Source organism: Heterodontus francisci, chromosome 20, assembly GCF_036365525.1.
Source record: "Heterodontus francisci isolate sHetFra1 chromosome 20, sHetFra1.hap1, whole genome shotgun sequence".
Classification (NCBI taxonomy): domain Eukaryota; kingdom Metazoa; phylum Chordata; class Chondrichthyes; order Heterodontiformes; family Heterodontidae; genus Heterodontus; species Heterodontus francisci.
Window position 1 is genome coordinate 66262345 of NC_090390.1, and position 18599 is coordinate 66280943.

The 18599-nt window shown below is 42.8% G+C and overlaps 1 protein-coding gene across 2 annotated transcripts in view; it reads left to right on the top strand.

Moving 5' to 3' along the window:
* Nucleotides 1-18599, top strand: part of atrnl1b (attractin-like 1b) — a 1082183-nt gene that overhangs the window by 1009164 nt on the left and 54420 nt on the right. For both annotated transcript variants that reach the window (XM_068052965.1, XM_068052966.1), the window contains exon 28: nt 6546-6660. In XM_068052965.1, coding sequence (XP_067909066.1) covers nt 6546-6660 — 115 coding nt within the window. The remainder of the gene's footprint in view (nt 1-6545; nt 6661-18599) is intronic.

Sequence of the window (18599 nt, forward strand, 5' to 3'; positions counted from 1 at the left end):
TGTTATTTGGGTCTTAAAATAAGTGTCCATTTTTTAGGAGAGTTCATTTGTACAGGTTTCACAGTAATTTACTGCTTTTTTTTTTAAAGTCAAAGAATTAATATAAGAGCAAGGAACCCAAACACAAAATGGGTTATTTGTATTGTTACTCTATAAGGATCAGTCAAACCCCATCTAGAACATGGAGAGGACAGATAAATTGACGTTTCAGTTGCGATCCACTCGGGTCAACAAAACAGTTTTAACAAAGGATCCACAATCAAATTGTCAACTTATCTGTGTAGTGTTTTATTGATCTGGGTTTGATTGTATTAGTCTGTCCATTTATCTGCGTCCACTGTGCTTGATTGCTTAAGCCTATGGGTGCCAAAGAAAAGTGTGATGATAGAGCAATACACATTCCGCCAGAGATCTCAGGGACCTGGTGAGCCCATCAAACAATACGTGATAGCATTGCAGCAATTGGCCGCTACATGTGTATTTGGCACACTAACCAACAAACTAATTCTTGACCAGTTAATTGAAAAGGCTTAAATTCCACAATTTAGGGAACATCTCCTCATGGAGGATGATGATTTAACCTTGGAAAAAGCCATAACCTTGGCAGTCCAAATCGAATCTGACGTGTTAGATTCAAAGAGGTTACACCCTTAGACTCAGGGTTTCAGACACAGCTTGCCCAACCAACTTCAGTGCAAGGGTTACGGACAAGAAGACCTCAGTAACTTCATCAAAACATGCCCCATCATGGTCAGTTACCTTCAAAACTGTGCTCAAATTGTGGAAATGCTCTTTGAGTCACAATGCCATGTTCAGCTCGAGTGAAAAAGTGTAACTCATGTTTAAAGTGGAACCATTTTGCAAAGATGTGCAGGTTGTCAAAGAAAAAGACTTCATTGGTCCAACATATGGGGGAGTCTCTTTCTGAGAGTGAGGTACAACATGTATTTACTATTACAAAAAGTAAAGCACCAGGTAATTTTAAGGAGCGCTCAGTCGAGATCTCAGTGTCACTTCTTCTTATCGATGTTGGTACGGAAGTATCTATTTTTGAGTGACAAATTCTACCATCGGTATTTTTCACAATTCTCTCTCTCTCCTGCAACAGACAGTCTTCAAGCTTATGATGACACTATCATTCCAGTTTCAAGGACGATCACAGTTCCAGTCTGCTACAAACAAATCACCCTAGACAGGTTCACTTTCTATGTAGCTTTATGGGGGTAAACCTTTTCGATAGGCTTAGATTCAAACTCACTGACCACACCGGAGCACTCATTAATGGGATTGATAATGCAGATTATACATGCCAGTATCTTTCGTTATTTACTGGATTTGGGGAGATCAAGGTGTCCTGTTATCCTCCTCAAGCTGACACATCTGTTTGACCTGTTTCACAAAATTTGAGATGGTTGCCGTTTGCAATCCGTGCTGAAGTGTCACAGAAGCTGAAATGACTGAAAGCAGATGGTATCGTTGAGCAAATCAACTCATTGCACGATGGAAACATGATGAGCTTAGACTATGCATTGACCTAAAGGCAATCAACAAAGCTATCCTACCAGACAAGTAACTACTTCCTACAATTCAAGAACTGTCTGCATGATTTCATGACTCAACAGTCTTCACAAAGCTTGATATGTGACATAGTTATCTTCAGATACCTCTAGAAGAACAAAGCCAATATCTTACAGCTTTTGTTACTCATGAAGGTGTATTTCAGTACCACAGAATGCCATATTGACTAAGTTCAGCACCAAGCGCATTCCAGAAGGTGGTTTCTTCAGTCTTGTTGGATGTTGAGGGGATGCTCAACCTGCTTGATGCTGAACATGATCAACAATTATCAGCAGTGCTCACTCGACTTGCAAAACATAATTTGACACTCAACGAGGACAAGTGCACATTTCTGGCACCCGAAATTATCTTTCTAGGTTACAGAGTGACAGCAGCTGGAGGAAAGCCTACACACGACAACATCAAAGACCTTCATGCACTTGCAACACTGTCTAACTTGAAAGAGTTGGCGTCATTTCTAGGTACTACCAACTTTTATCATAAATTCATTCCTAAGTATGCAGAGATCGCGAAGCCTTTTCGGAAGCTACTGCGTAAGGATGCTCAATGGGAATGGACTGTCGCACAGCAATCAGCATTTGAAACATTAAAGGTGAAGATAGCATCTCCACCAGTTCTCGCGCATTTCAGCTCACATGCGGAAACCTATGTCACAACAGATGTGTCAGGAACTACACTTGGAGCTGTACTCTCTCAGTCTATTGACATGCAAACAACCAATAGCTTATGCGTCACGCCCATTGTCAGAAACTGAACACAAATATTCTACTGGAGAGCAGGAAGCACTAGCCTGCATCTATGCATGTGAACAATGGCACATGTATCTTTTTGGTAGAAAGTTTACTCTTCGCACCGTTCACCAAGCGTTGACTACATCGTTAGCTATGTCAGGATCAGGTCATCGACCTCTACGCATCTACAGATGGTCAGATCGTCTATATCAGTATAACTTCGAGGTCGAGTATCTTGCAGGTTCATGCAGCCGAGTAGCTGATATGCTTAGCAGTAATACCATTGCAGATAGTGTTAGCGATAGCAAAGCAACTTGTGACGTTGAAGACAACGTGATTGCTGTGCTTTCGCACATGACCGCAAATCTTGTTATGCGAGAGGAGTTGGAGGCTGAGACAGCAGCAGGCAATGTACAGCAGCAAGTAAATCAGTACCTCAAAACTGAGTGGCCTCATGATATAGGGGAAGAACTGATCCCGTTTTACAGAGTATGCATTGAACTCGCATTGTTGCTGATAATTGTATTGCACATTGAACTCAAGCAATTATCCCAAAGATGCCATCACTACCAGTTAACAAGAATGTCAGAGCGAAAGCAGATGAAATCGCAAAGCGACAAAGTAAAGCAAAAGCATACTTTCACAAACGTACAGGCACAAGGGAACGACAAAGTTGGCGATTGGGTTCAAATCAAATGACCAAATCGCGACCACAAACTTGCTTCATCAGCATCAGGTCCAAATCAGATTAAACGGTTGCTCGGTACCAATGCTTATCTGTTGGATGACAACACCAAGTGGAATGCGAGATGTTTGATAGGGAGTAGACCAGGATATTTTGAGGATAGTGGTTATGAGGATACATTTCCTTTTCCTTTGAGTGATATTGATCAGCCGCCTCATCAAGCTGATCAAACAGATCCACAGCCTCAAATTCATGAATCTATTCACAGACTTAAGAGATCTTGCTATCTCAAAGACTAATTCTGTACTTAGAGAAAACAGACAAGTTGTACACTAAGAAATAACTTGGTGTCTATACTTGATATTTAGAATACTTTAATTCAAAAATAATGTCTTTAGTCAAAAGGGGGAAAAATGTGTTTGAATGATCTGGGTTTGATTGTATTAGTCACTCCACTTATCTGTGTCCATTGTGTTTGATTGCTTAAGCCTATGGGGGGAGCTGAGGAATTTGAAACTGAAACCAAAAAAGACAAAGACTGTTCTGAGAAATGCATTGTACTGAAATCGTGGAAGTGCTGATATATTGTAAAGTACTGTTAATAAACCAGTTTGTGATTTAATACAAGTGTGGTAGCTGCATTGCTCTGAGATAAATCAGATATATAATATCCAGCAACCTGGCATAAACATAACAATCTGTTCTCTGCACAGATGCTGCCTGATTTACTGAGTGTTTCCACAGTTCTCTGTTTCAGATTTTCAACATCGGCATTATTTTGCTTTGTTGCTATCTGAGATATTATCTATACTTTGCACACCTGTTCATAAAAAGGATATTAATATCCTTAGGAGAGTGGAAAGGTCTGAAGGAACTACATTATGAGAAATGGTTAAGTTCACCTTGTACTCTTTGGATTAGGAGAGACATTGAGGTGATCTATTTGAAGTTATTAACAAGGGGATTGACAAAGATCAACTTGACAGATTGTTCTACATGACAACGGAATAAAGTAACAGGAGGCACAAGTTAATAATTGGGAAGCTATAAGTAAGAAGGAAATCAGACACATTTTTTTAATGCAATGGTTGAAGAACTTGTTGGACATGCCACGAGGGAAGGCCATTGTTCAAGAGATAACTGAAAATGTATTTCTGGAGAGATTCAGTGAGAAGGTTGGCGCTTAAAGTTGAGATCAGTCCAAAGAAATGGTCAATTAGGTGTAATGATCCTTTCCTGTTCCTAAAATTCTAAACATTTTAAGTAAATCATATGGGGGCTCAATTCCTCATTTTCCGTGGAGTGCTCTTGTCATAACACTGATGAGAGTGCAGGTGAAAGGATAGAAAATAGGCCAGGACCTGGATACACCAACGTAAACCACATGCTTGAAAAGTTATTGTTTATCAATAAAGATGAATGAAACTTAAAGCTAAGCACTCTCCAATTTGTTCAAACATAGAAACAGACAATAGTGGCAATGCACAACAGACAGGTTAATATCTTGGATATGAACCCATCTTACTTGTTTGTGTCTTTAGAATTCTAAAGAATGATCAGTTGAAATGTCAATATAATAGAGTAACAATGTATCAATCAGAATAATTTGACTGCCGTCACTGTAATTAATTTCATTTGGATGCCGCTTTGCATCAATTAATGGTTCTAGATTATTTTGTGATTTTTTTAAAATTCCAGGTTATGCTAGTGATAAATAAATGAGGCATTCCGTCTAAACTTGAAAAGATACCTAACTGTGATGATTATCCCTGGCCCAAGTCTTCTGTTTCACTTGCATCTGAGCAAGACATTATTGCAGGGCATTTAGAAAAATTCAAGGTAATCAGGCAAAGTCAACATGGTTTTGTGAAAGGGAAATCATGTATAACGAATTTATTGGAGTTCTTTGAGGGAGTTACATGTGCTGTGGATAAAGGGGAACCGGTAGATGTATTTTACTTAGATTTTCAGAAGGCATTTGATAAGGTGCCACATCAAAGGTTATTGCAGAAAATAAAAGCTCATGGTGTAGGGGGTAACATATTGGCATGGATAGAAGATTGGCTAGCTAACAGGAACCAGAGAGTAGGCATAAATGGGTCATTTTCTGGTTGGAAAGATATAACGAGTGGTTTGTCACAGGGATCTGTGCTGGGGCCTCAACCTTTTACAATTTATATAAATGACTTAGATGAAGGGACCGAAGGTATGGTTGCTAAATTTGCTGATGACATAAAGATAGTTAGGAAAGTAACTTGTGAAGAGGACGTAAGGGGGTTACAAAGGAATACAGATAGGTTAAGTGAGTGGGAAAAGACCTGGCAAATGGAATATAATGTGGGAAAGTGTGAAATTATCCACTTTGGCAGGAAGAATAAAAAAGAAGCATATTATGTAAACGGTGGTAGATTGCAGAGCTCTGAGATGCAGAGGGATCTGGGTGTCCTAGTGCATGAATCGCAAAAGGTTAGTATGCAGGTACAGCATGTAATTAGGAAAGCTAATAGAATGTTATCGTTTATCGTGAGGGGAATTGAATACAAAAGTAGGGAGGTTATGCTTCAGCTATACAGGGCATTGGTGTGACCACATCTGGTGTACTGTGTACAGTACTGGTCTCCTTATTTAAGGAAGGATGTAAATGCATTGGAGGCAGTACAGAGAAGGTTTACTAGACTCATACCTGGAATGGGTGGGCTGTCTTATGAGGAAAGATTGGACAGGCTAGGCTTGTATCTGCTGGAATTTAGAAGAGTAAGAAGCGACTTGATTGAAACATATAAGATCCTGACATGTCTTGACAGGGTGGATGTGGAAAGGATGCTTCCCCTTGTGGGAAAATCTAGAACTGTTTAAAAATAAGGGGTCACTCATTTAAGACAGATGAGGAGACATTTTTTCTCTGAATCGTGAGTCTTTGGAATTTTCTTCCTCAAAAGGCAGTGGAAGCAGAGTCTTTGAATATTTTTAAGGCAGAGCTAGATAGATTCTTGATAAGCAAGGGGGTGAAAGGTTATCGGGGGTAGGTGGAAATGTGGAGTAATCAGTTCAGCCATGAACTTATTGAGTGCCGGAGCAGGCTTTAGGGGCCGAGTGGCCTACTCCTGCTCCTAACTCGTATGTTCGTATTTCATAAACAAGCGACCTTATCAGTTCAAAGTTATCACTGAAAATATCACTGCTATCTGAATAAAATATTTTGAACTGTGCATTAATGTTTTCTTCAGGTTACTAAATTTATTTTAAATAGTTTTCATATGTTTGCAGCTTTAAAAATTTCCATGACTTGTGTGAAATCTTGAGTTGCACTGAAGCTTTTTTTGTACATGTTTTTTGTCTGCATCGGCATAGAACTGTAATTAAATAAACTAAGTTTAGTTCTTGTGTAGTCCCACTTACACTGCAAGCTTGATTAATGCTGTATCCAGCATAGTATTATAAATTTGCATGCTGTGATAACGAGGAAGATATATTATACTGTACCACAGTAGTTACTAGGCAATCTTCATTTGACAGCTTTGGTTTTAAATATAGTGTTTCATGTTTTACAGGGAGCCCCCAGACCTATTGCTGTGGAGCCTTGCTCAGGAAACAAAGCTGCAGTTTTGACTGTTTTTATATGTCTACCACGAGGATCAACTGGTACCCCTCCGCCTGGCCAAACAGGTGAGGCAACACTTGGTGTTCTTAATCTGTAGAAAGGATTGAGGATTGTTTTCTCAAGGTTTATTTGTCAAAAGAATTTATATAGGATTACATAGGATATATGGCATAGAAACAGGTCATTCGGCCCAACCAGTCCATGCTGTGTTTATGCTCCACTCGAGCTTCCTCCCATCTTTTGTCATCTAAATCTATCATTGTAATCCTCTATTCCCTTCTCCCTCATATACTTGTCTAGCTTCCCCTGAAATACATCTAAACTATTCACTTCAGCCACTCCTGTGGTAGCAAGTTCCATATTCTCACCACTCTTTGGGTCAAGAAGTTTCTTCTGAATTCCCTATTGGATTTCTTGGTGACTACCTTATATTGATGGCCTCTAGTTATGCTCTTCCCCACAAGTGTATATGTTCTCTCTGTATCCATTCCATCAAAACCTTTTATAATTTTAAATTCTATTAGGGCACCCCTCAACTGCCTTTTTTCAAAAGAAAAGAGACCAAGCCTGTTCATCCTTTCCTGATCTGTATACTGCACATTTCTGGTTTTGTCCTTGTAATCCTGCACCCTCTCCAGTGCCTCTATATCCTTTCAATAATGTGGCAAGCAGAACTGGAAGCTGTACTCTTATGTGTAGTCTAACCAAGGTTTGGTACAGGTTTAGCATAACTTCCCTACTTTTAAGTTCTATCACTCCAGAAATAAAACCTACTGCTTTTTTTTTGCTGTTTTTATGACCTTGCTAACCTGTCGTGCAACTTTTAATGATTGGTGTACTTGTACTCCAAGATCCCTTTGTTCCTCCACCCCATCTAGACTTGCACCTTCCAAAGTAATAATTGATCTCCCTATTCTTTGAACCAAAATGTACTGCCTCACATTTATCTATGTTGAACTTCATTTGCCAATTATTTGCCCACTCTGCAAGCTTATCAATGTCCTCCTGTAATTTGCTGTAGTCCTCCTCAGTATTGACTAACCCCCCAATTTGGTGTAATCCACAAACTTAGAATTTGTTTTCAATTCCTAAGTCCAAATTGTTAATGGAAATTGTGAATGTGATACTACTTTTAGTATCTAAAATTAAGATCTACAAACAGCTGATCTTCCATGTATTGTCAGCCGTGGCTCAGTTGGTAGCACTCTCGTCTGTGAGTCTGAAGGTTGTGGTCTGGGAGTTTTACAACCACCCCCTGGGGAGTGGGCTGGAAGCAGGAGTGGGAGGTGCCGTTGCCATCACTTACCCGCCCCCGCTGACATTTTACCAGCAGTGTGGGAGGTTGAAAATGGCTCGCCTGCCCCAGGCCAATTGAGGCCCTTAAGTGGCCAATTACCTGCTACTTAAGGGCCTCCTCCTGCCATTGCTGGTATTTTACCAGCAGCAGCTGGGAACTTCAGCAACTGAGGAGGCTGCCCAGTAATACACAGGTGGCCTCCTTGCGGGGCCAGGGGGGTCCTCCTGATTGGGCATCCTGTGCCCCACAGAGGGTCCCCCCAGCAGCATAAGCTACCCTCAATGGAGCACCCTCCTGAATGACCCCCACCCCCCTCGGTAGGGTCCAGCCAATTGTTCCTGGGAAAGCCCAAAACCGCACTCACTTTTATGGAGGCTGATGTCCAAGCCCTCTTCTGACTGGGTGCAGTCCCTGCTCCCATTAGCACTGCTGAGACTGAAGAGCTGCCGACCCGCTGATTGGCCGGCAGCTCTTGGAGACAGGACCTCCTGCCTCAGAGGGGCGGAAGTCCTGCCCGAGGCCAATTAAGGGCCTGGGCCACGTAAAATCGCCACGTGGCTTCCAGGCCAGCGGAAGCAGGCTCGAGCACTACTTTTAAGCCGATGGGCGGGGCCTCCGCCACATATAATTCCCACCTGTGAGTTCAAGTCCCACTCCAGGACTTGAGCACTAAAATCAAGGCTGATTCTCCAATGCGGTGCTGAGGGAGTGCTGCCCTGCCGGAGGTGCCGTCTTTTGGATGAGATATTCAGTGGAAGTAGAAGTTCCATGGCACAAATTTCAAAGAAGAGTTAGGGGAGTTATCCTTGATGATCTGGCCAATATTTATCCCTCAATTAGCATCACAAAAACAGATTATCTGTTCATTATCACATTTCTGTTTGTAGGAGCTCGCTATATGCAATTTGGCTGCCACGTTTCCTATATTACAACACTTCAATAGTACTTCATTGGCTGTAAAGTGCCTTGAGATGGCCGATGATCATGAAGGGGCTATATAAATGCACGTTTTTTTGTTTTAGTGCAAGGTTAAGAACACAATGTAAAAAAAAAAGATTATTTCTGTTCTAGATGGCAGACTCAAAGATCGGTTATATTTACCAGCTCTGGAACATGGGAAAAAATGTTGTTTTTCACTGTACCACCGTTAAAGTCTCTTTAATGCACCAGGAAAATATACATCATGCCTGTTGGAGCTGTTCTAGCTACATTTCTGATATATCAAGAATATTCATTAGTTAACATGGGCCTTTCATCTGTTTTAATTCCAGGATCATTAAAATAATTATTCATTTTAATCTAATGAGTACTTTGCATCAGTATTCACCAAAGAGAAGGACTTGGTGGATGATGAGCCGAGGGAAGGGAGTGTAGATAGTTTTGGTCATGTCGTTATCAAAAAGGAGGAGGTGTTGGGCATCTTGCAAAGCATTAAGGTAGATAAGTCCCCAGGGCCTGATGGGATCTACCCCAGAATACTGAGGGAGGCAAGGGAAGAAATTGCTGCGGCCTTGACAGAAATCTTTGCATCCTCATTGGATACAGGTGAGGTCCCGGAGGACTGGAGAATAGCCAATGTTGTTCCTTTGTTTAAGAAGGGTAGCAAGGATAATCCAGGAAATTTTAGGCCGGTGAGCCTTACGTCAGTGGTAGGGAAATTATTAGAGAGGATTCTTCGGGACAGGATTTACTCCCATTTGGAAACAAACGAACTTATTAGCAAGAGGCAGCATGGTTTTGTGAAGGGGAGGTCGTGTCTCACTAACTTGATTGAGTTTTTTGAGGAAGTGACGAAGATGATTGATGAAGGAAGGGCAGTGGATGTTATCTATATCGACTTCAGTAAAGCCTTTGACAAGGTCCCTCATGGCAGACTGGTACAAAAGGTGAAGTCACACGGGATCAGAGGTGAGCTGGCAAGATGGATACAGAACTGGCTCGGTCATAGAAGACAGAGGGTAGCAGTGGAAAGGTGCTTTTCTGAATGGAGGGATGTGACTAGTGGTGTTCTACAGGGATCAGTGCTGGGACCTTTGCTGTTTGTAGTATATATAAATGATTTTGAGGAAAATGTAGCTGGTCTGATTAGTAAGTTTGCGGATGACACAAAGGTCGGTGGAGTTGCGGATAGTGATGAGGATTGTCAGAAGATACAGCAGGATATAGATCGGTTGGAGACTTGGGCGGAGAAATGGCAGATGGAGTTTAATCCGGACAAATGTGAGGTAATGCATTTTGGAAGGTCTAATGCAGGTGGGAAGTATACAGTAAATGGCAGAACCCTTAGGAGTATTGACAGGCAGAGAGATCTGGGCGTACAGGTCCACAGGTCACTAAAAGTGGCAACGCAGGTGGATAAGGTAGTCAAGAAGGTATACGGCATGCTTGCCTTCATCGGTCGGGGCACAGAGTATAAAAATTGGCAAGTCATGCTGCAGCTGTACAGAACTTTAGTTAGGCCACACTTAGAATATTGCGTGCAATTCTTGTCGCCACACTACCAGAAAGACGTGGAGGCTTTGGAGAGGGTACAGAAGAGGTTTACCAGGATGTTGCCTGGTCTGGAGGGCATTAGCTATGAGGAGAGGTTGGATAAATTCAGATTGTTTTCACCGTAACGACGGAGGTGGAAGGGCGGCATGATAGAGGTTTACAAAGTTATGAGCGGCATGGACAGAGTGGATAGTCAGAAGCTTTTTCCCAGGGTGGAAGAGTAAGTTACTAGGGGACATACGTTTAAGGTGAGAGGGGCAAAGTTTAGAGGGGATGTGCGAGGTAGGTTCTTTACACAGAGGGTGGTGAGTGCCTGGAACTTGCTGCCGGGGGAGATGGTGGAAGCAGGTACGATAGCGACATGTAAGAGGCAACTTGACAAATACATGAATAGGATGGGAATAGAGGGATACGGTCCCCGGAAGTGCAGAAGGTTTTTGTTTAGGCAGGCATCAAGATCGGCGCAGGCTTGGAGGGCCGAATGGCCTGTTCCTGTGCTGTACTGTTCTTTGTAAGTGAAACATTATGAAAGTAGCCTCGATGCAAGCTGCTTTCATGCAAAAATAGCTTTCATTTTATTGGGTTTTCTTTTGTTTTTATTTTGACAAGTTGCTGGCCAGGTGTTAATGTTACTATTCTCTGTTGGTAGCGTTTCATGCAAGAGGGTTAAAAACTTTAGTGAAGTGGTATACTTGTAAGAGCTTGCTGATATCTGGCATTCTGTTCAAGTGATCAGCAAATAAAAGTTGCAACAACTATCTGATTTGATCAACTTTGCATCGGGTTGTTCCACAGTCTGTTACTCAAAATTTGACTCTCTGTTGTCACTTTCTCCAGCTAGAGAGAGGGTTGAGATGCTAATTTCCTTCCTGTAGTGATTTGCCAATAGGTCTGTCGATGAAACAAGGCACGCCCCTGCCCACTACCCCTTTGGTGGCTGAGACGAAAGAGGCCATTTCCAGCTGTGCACAAGATGAATGGTGCCATCCTGGCTCATGGACCTGCTTTGAGAAAATTGTCTGTCATTTTATCAATCGTGAGTTCTGCAGACCAACCTGTCTGGCTTCAGTGCACATACTTTGTGCCTTCATTGCTGCTTAAACCTGTACAAAATCATTTTGTCTTGTAACAAACTTTTAAGCATCACTCAATCTCAAAATACTTTCAATGATGAAAAAATGATTAACAATTCAAAGAAGTAGCAGTAGCCTTGTATAATTGCCATATTTCAGTGAATCCAGTAGCCACCAGTATCTATTTTGTAAGACATCTTCCCTCACTAATTATTTCAGGCTGCACTCTACTAGTCACCTAATATCACATTGTCATAGCTGGAGCAAAAGAGCTACGTGCTTAACGTTGTGTTTTCAATTCTTCATTAACTTTCCTGCGAACCATAATTAATGTTTGAAAGTGTCTCGTTCCTATCATTGGAATTAAGAGGGAAAGGCACCTTTTACATGATGTCTTGCAGATCAAATTCCACATGTTTCGAATGTTGTGTTTTGTTACTGTAACTTGAAGATTATGAAAGTTCATCAATCTGGCCATTTTATAACTTGAGTTTCCACACAATCTCTAACAATGTAGAGTTATATTAAAGAAGAGAACCCTAGGGTATGGTTTTAAACCAGCCAGTGTGTCAGACCTAAAATAAACCAAATCCCTCATTCTTTGTAATGATATGTTTTTATCCTTCAGCAGTACAGAAGCATAACATTAGAAACATGCCTTAATCTTGTGAGAATTCTGCCACTGCATTCAGAGGAGTGAATTACTGGCATTGTGACTAGACAAACTATGATACTTATCACAGAATTAATAATACATTAACTGTCAAAAAGATAAATTAAAATTAAACCACTGAAAGGCCTGTAGTCTTACTCCAGCATGTTTTTCTTAAGAAGAAGTGACTCACATGATATTTGGAAGTGTTTATTTGGACTTAAAGAATGACAGTTGCCCAGTACATGTTTCTAAGTCGGCCTGCTGCATCATAATAGTGGAATAAGAATGAGTTACGACCATTCTGAAATATTTCTTACAAATCGTTGTAGAAACAGCTTTATTTAACAAAGATGCACATCATTTGGTGTAGCGAACGGCAATTTGGTATTCTGACATCTTAACATCAGACAGTAATTCATACTCTTTGTTAATACGCTCTTGAGTATACAATCAATAGAAGGATCAAAATAAGGCAATAGAACATCATTTGCATATAATTTACTGAATTCATTGCAGTATTTAATAAAACCATATCATTAGAATTGACTGTCTTGATAAAGTATCTGTGGAGAGAGAAACAGAGGGCTGAATTTTATTCTGGCACTGCGCTCCACGGTGGCGTCCTTTAAACTCAGGGAGGTGCCCGCATTCAGCGGCCGCCGAGGAGCCCCTGCGATATTTCATGCAGGGTCTCATTTAAATAGAGTGGACGGAGTGTCCACCCCCGATGACATAAGGGGGTGGCCGCCGCGTCCCCAGCAACAGCTTCCAGCGCCACTTTTAAAGGGATTCAAGCTTAAACCTTAAGAAAGGTTGTAGAGATAAGCCAGGGAACTACAGACCAGTGAGTCTCACGTCAGTGGTAGATAAACTATTGGAGAAAATTCTGAAGGAGAGAATCTATCACCATTTGGAGAGGCAAAATTTGATTAGGAATAGTCAGCATGGCTTTGTCAGAGGGAGGTCATGCCGAACAAATCTGATTGAAGTTTTTGAGCATGTGACCAGGTGTGTCGATGAGGGTAGTGCAGTTAATGTAGTTTACATGGATTTCAGCAAAGCCTTTCACAAGGTCCCACATGGGAGACTTATCAAGAAAGCAAATGCACATGGGATACAAAGTAACTTGATAAGGTGGATTCAAAATTGGCTTAGCTGTAGGAGACAGAGTGATGACAGATGGCTGTTTTAGTGACTGGAAGCCAGTGTCCAGTGGTGTACCACAGGGATCTGTGCTGGGTCCCCTATTGTTTGTCATTTATCTAAACGACATAGATGACCATGTGGGGGGTAGGATAAGTAAGTTCGCGGATGACACAAAGATTGGCTGAGTGGTTAACAGTGAAGTGGAGTGTCTTGGGTTACAGGAAGATATAGACGGGATGGTCAAATGGGCTGAAAAGTGGCAGATGGAATTTAACGCTGAAAAGTGTGAGGTGATACACTTTGGAAGGAGTAATGTGACACGGAAGTATTCAATGAATGGCCTGACACTGGGAAGTTCCGAGGAACAAAGGGACCTTGGCGTGTTTGTCCATAGATCTCTGAAGGCAGAAGGGCAGGTTAATAGGGTAGTGAAAAAGGCATATGGGACACTAGCCTTTATCAATCGAGGCATAGATTACAAAAGCAGGGAGGTCATGTTGGAGTTGTACAGAACTTTGGTAAGGTCACAGCTGGAGTACTGTGTGCAATTCTGGTCGCCATATTATAGGAAGGATGTGATTGCATTGGAGGGGGTGCAGAGGTGGTTCACCAGGATGTTGCCTGGGATGGAACATTTAATCTATGAAGAGAGGTTGGATAGGCTTGGGTTGTTTTCACTGGAGTAGAGAAGACTGAGGGGTGACCTGATCGAGGTGTACAAGTTTATGAGGGGCATGGACATGGTGGATAGGGGGAAGCTGTTCCCCTTAGTTGAAGGGTCAGTTACGAGGGGTCACAAGTTTAAGGTGAGGGGCAGGAGGTTTAAGGGGGGTTTGAGGAAAAACTTCTTTACCCAGAGGGTGGTGACGGTCTGGAATGCCCTGCCTGGGAGGGTGGTAGAGGCAGGTTGCCTCACATCCTTTAAAAAGTACCTGGATGAGCACTTGGCACGTCATAACATTCAAGGCTATGGGCCAAGTGCTGGCAAATGGGATTCGGTAGACAGGTCAGGTGTTTTAATGCATCGGTGCAGACTCGATGGGCCGAAGGGCCTCTTCTGCACTGTATTATTCTGTGATTCTGTGATTCAGTCACATTTTAAAATTTAAAGGTCCCGATCTCCGGGAAATGAAAATAAATATAAATTTCAACTCTAACTCCATCTCCCACCCCCCTCAATGGGTAACTTATATATTAATTGCCCTGTCCCTCCATAATAAACTTTTATTAGTATCCAGAACTTCTCCCCCTGAAATTAGTTCCCTTTGACCCTCAACCCCTTCCCACTATCGCCATATCCAATTACAATTGATTGCCCCGCTTCTTCACCCCTCCCACCCTGAAAATTCTATTGCTCCCCCCTCCCCACCAGGTTCTCACCCGGCACTCTATGCGGAGTTCCGAAGGCGCACGGAGCACGAATATCGGAGTGGGACGGTTGCTGCCTCCAGGTAGGTTAATTTGAATTTCAGTAGGTCTCATTTTAATACAGAGATGAAGGGCCCGCTGCCTGGTGGCAGGGGAACCGCACCGAGGTCCTGCTGCCGCCGGTAATATGTAGCGGGCTGTTCTCGATGTCGCGGGTCGAGGCGGGCCTCTCCCTGCAGCATTTTACCAGCCCCCGTGCTGCAACTCACAGTGTCGAAGGGCCGGTAAAATTCAGCCCAGAGTTAATGGGTTGAATTTTCATTCTGGGATCCCAATCCCACCGTTGGATTAAAATGCAGGTCAGGAACCCACAAAAGCCAGCAGTGGGACCCAGAGGGCAATTTTGAAGGAGGCAGCCAATTAAATAAAGCTGTTACTATGAAGTGGCTGCCTGTGGGAGCCCCACCCAATTCAGGACGGCGGGTGGGCTCCTGAATCCGGAGGCGTTCCAGCAGTCAAAGATTGGCTTCCCCATTGTCAGAGGTGGGAGCTATTGAAGTATGTAGGGACGCGTGAGGGCGCCTCCATTCCCAGTTGCCAACTACAAATCAGGTAAGTAAGAAGGCCAGAAGGGTTATGGGCTTTGGAGATCGGGGAAAGCCTCCCCACAGTAATGGGCAGTACTGCAGTTGCAGCCAGTTTTTGCAGCTAAGGCTTCCGAATAGATTGGAGTCTACGTCTCCGATGTTTGCCCGCCCTCCTGCTGGACGGCAGCCATGGTTTCATAGACGTCTTCCTGGCGCAACAGGTACCCCATGCGCTTGATCGAAAATCCAATCGGCATTGGGAGAGTGCTGTAATTAAGCCTTTAAGAGACTAACGGGCAGGTAAATATTCCCGCCCTCAATCCGACTGCTCCATTATCCTGTGGAGGCAGGAACGTGTCGTGGAGCCGGCCAAACGGATTTCCCTCCCGCTTTCGGAACCCCCCCACCTCCAGTCCCACCACCATGGCCTATTGAAAATGCAGCCCAATGTTTCAGGCTTATGACTTTTCATGAGAACTGGAAAACTTAGAGGTGTTAAGCAAGCACAGAGGCAGAGAAAGTGGGGAGGGGAGGAAACGACAAAAGGGAAGCTCTGTGCTAGGGTGGAAAGCAGGAGAGATTAAATGACAAAATGATAAAAGGGATGATGGTGCAAAAACTGTTGGTAATGGGCTTTTGCCTTGTCCCGTCATCCTTTTTGTTGTGTAATCTTTCCTGCCTTCCACTCTCACAGACCTTCCTTTTTTTCTTGACTCCCACCCCCCCCCCCCCCACCCCCCCAACCCCTTTCCCTGCCTCTGTACTTGCTTAAGGCCTGTTACATTTTTTAACATTTGCTGATTGTGATGAGAAGTCATCGAGCTGAAAGGTCAACTCCATTTTCTCTCTCCACAGATGCTGCTTGACCAGCAGAGTATTTCCAGCATTGTCTGTTTTTATTTCAGATTTCGAGCTTTCACTCTATTTTTCTCTTGTATATATAAATGTTATTTTATTTAAAAATAATTTGATAATTTTTCAACCTCCCCATTCTTGTCGTCATTCCATCCCAAATGGGACAGTTTTTAGAGAATCTGTATCCTGTATAGTCAGATGTTCTGGCAACACTTGGGGAGGTTTTTAACATTGGAACACCTATTTTACCTCCTAAAATGTTAACGCTAATGCACTGAAAATCAGGTTTCAATCTCATACACCCATTCCATGCACAGAATTCACCTGGTGGCATTTAGAATCAGGTTTCTTTTAGCTGTCAACCCATCTGAAATTTTTGGCATCAGCATGTTAATTAGGGTCCTCTGCTTTTTATGAACATGTGCCCTTTTCAAAACCTCTGGTGTCCTATTCAACATGTTAAATCAGTCACGGAAATGATACCAGGAACAGTCTAGTTCTCGTGATATTTAGGTGGATCATCAGCTGCTGTCGGGTAAATCATTGGTTAGTTTCTTCGGACTGCTAGTGTGTTTCTTTTGATATTTTTTGAGCAGTTTTGACTGTGAGATCTGACAGTAATGTCTTGTGAGTGTAAATTAGTGAGTCTGCAGAGGATCTTTGACCAGAGGCTTCAGCAAACTGCTGTTTGGTTTCAGGGTTCTGGTGCTTGGACTGCCATGGTGGCTGGAAGAGAAGGTTAGAGCAGGTTGGAGCCCTGGGAGCTGCAGAGAGAGAAGGCAGAAGGAGGGAAGCTCACAGGAGATATGAGTGTATGGGCTCAAAACTTTGTATTTGCAGGTCACTGTCTGCTGCATACTTCACAACTTTGCTTTGCGGTGGGGTCAACCCATCAAGTCAGCTGCAAACAAAGATGTGGAGGTAGAGCAGTATGCGTGTCAATAAGATACTGAGGATGAAGCAGTGCAAAGCCCACCTATCCTGCCAATTGTAAGAGATCTTTGACAGCATCTAATCTTCCACTACCTGAGGTCTGTTCTCAACCCAATCACAAGCATAAAGCTGCCAGACAGAACACTTTGCCTGGTCACCAACTTTTGTGGAACAAACTCTACATAAAAATACTGATCGGGCTGTTGCGACCCTAAAGTCTGTAGCTTAAGTCCTCTTCAACCCACTTCAGTTCTTCTATGAGGTGCTCCTCGAGTGACTTCAGCTTGGGAGGTAAAAGGCTGCTGGGCCTGCACTGATGACACATGAGATGGCTCGAGCAAGCAACCTGGGAGTCCTAGCTGCAAACTGTGGCAATCAGCTATTCTTGGGGCAGTCTGGCCCAGCTGGCTCAGGACTGGCGCCACAATTATTTTCTTGAGACCACTTCACAAACGTAGCAGTTCGGTTCATTCTTAGATTGATCAACGCTGGCTTCCACACTTTGTGGTGTTCACTGGCAGCAGATGAGAGGGCGACAGGCCTCTCTGGTTTCACTGCCACTCACATGGGGTGTTGCCTTAATACTTCCACTGCTCTGAGGAGAAACAGACTGTAAGAGTGCTGCCATATTTTGGAAGTCACCATCCATGCTTTCCTTCAAACTTAGTAAGCTGGAGGAATAGGTGGAGTCCAGAGCCTGGCTTTAGTATGTGCATCCTGGAGAGATGGTGTCACTGGTGCTAGAGATTTTTGGATGTGCAGTCCAGGTGCTCAATAGTAGACTGCAGCAACTTGATGCCATGCATGAGTACCACACACAAATTGGAATGAGATATTTTCACACTGTCCGATGTGTTGCAGGGAGCCTTGCCGGATACTCCAGTGGACGTGACAGTTCTTGGTGCACAGCTACTATTCACATTTTTGTAGTCTTGCATGTGCAGAGATGCACATTGTCGGCTTGTAGGCAAAGATTTTTATTGGTGCAGTCACAGGAAAGTGGTACAGAAATTTAAAACTAATCTAACTTGTTTTGACAAGTGCCAGCAATAGGAACAAAGTGTTGCGGTGCTGTTTTTACAAATCTCATTTGATTCTACTTCAAATAGCCCAGTGATCCTGAGATAATAGAATCCTGTCTAATGCCAATAATGCTCCGTGCAAACACTTAAAATGTGTCAGAGGCAAAACAAGAAAGTTAATGCTGTGACTACCAGGGACTCCAGAATCATACTTATCATTATAGGGTTCAATATAGCCTATTATTTAGGCCAGTAGCATCTGGTCATAGGAGATTTGTGAACAGAACCACCCTCTTGTGCAAGTTTTTGTGACATTCGCAATCTTGGTTCCTGCACATCAAATGTGATTATAAAATGGGAGAATGTCATTGTTGAGTGTGCATTCTTTTTGTATTGTTTGTGGATAATTAAATAAAGTTGGAGGTTTCTGTGTAGTTGTGGCAAATTACAGATTGGCAGATTCACAGAGCCTTATAAATAGCTTCTGATTGATAATGTCTTTTAGCACCATCACCTCAAGTCAGTGTCAACTTAATTGTTCCTTCTTACAAATTAAAACATTACGAAGAATTTAC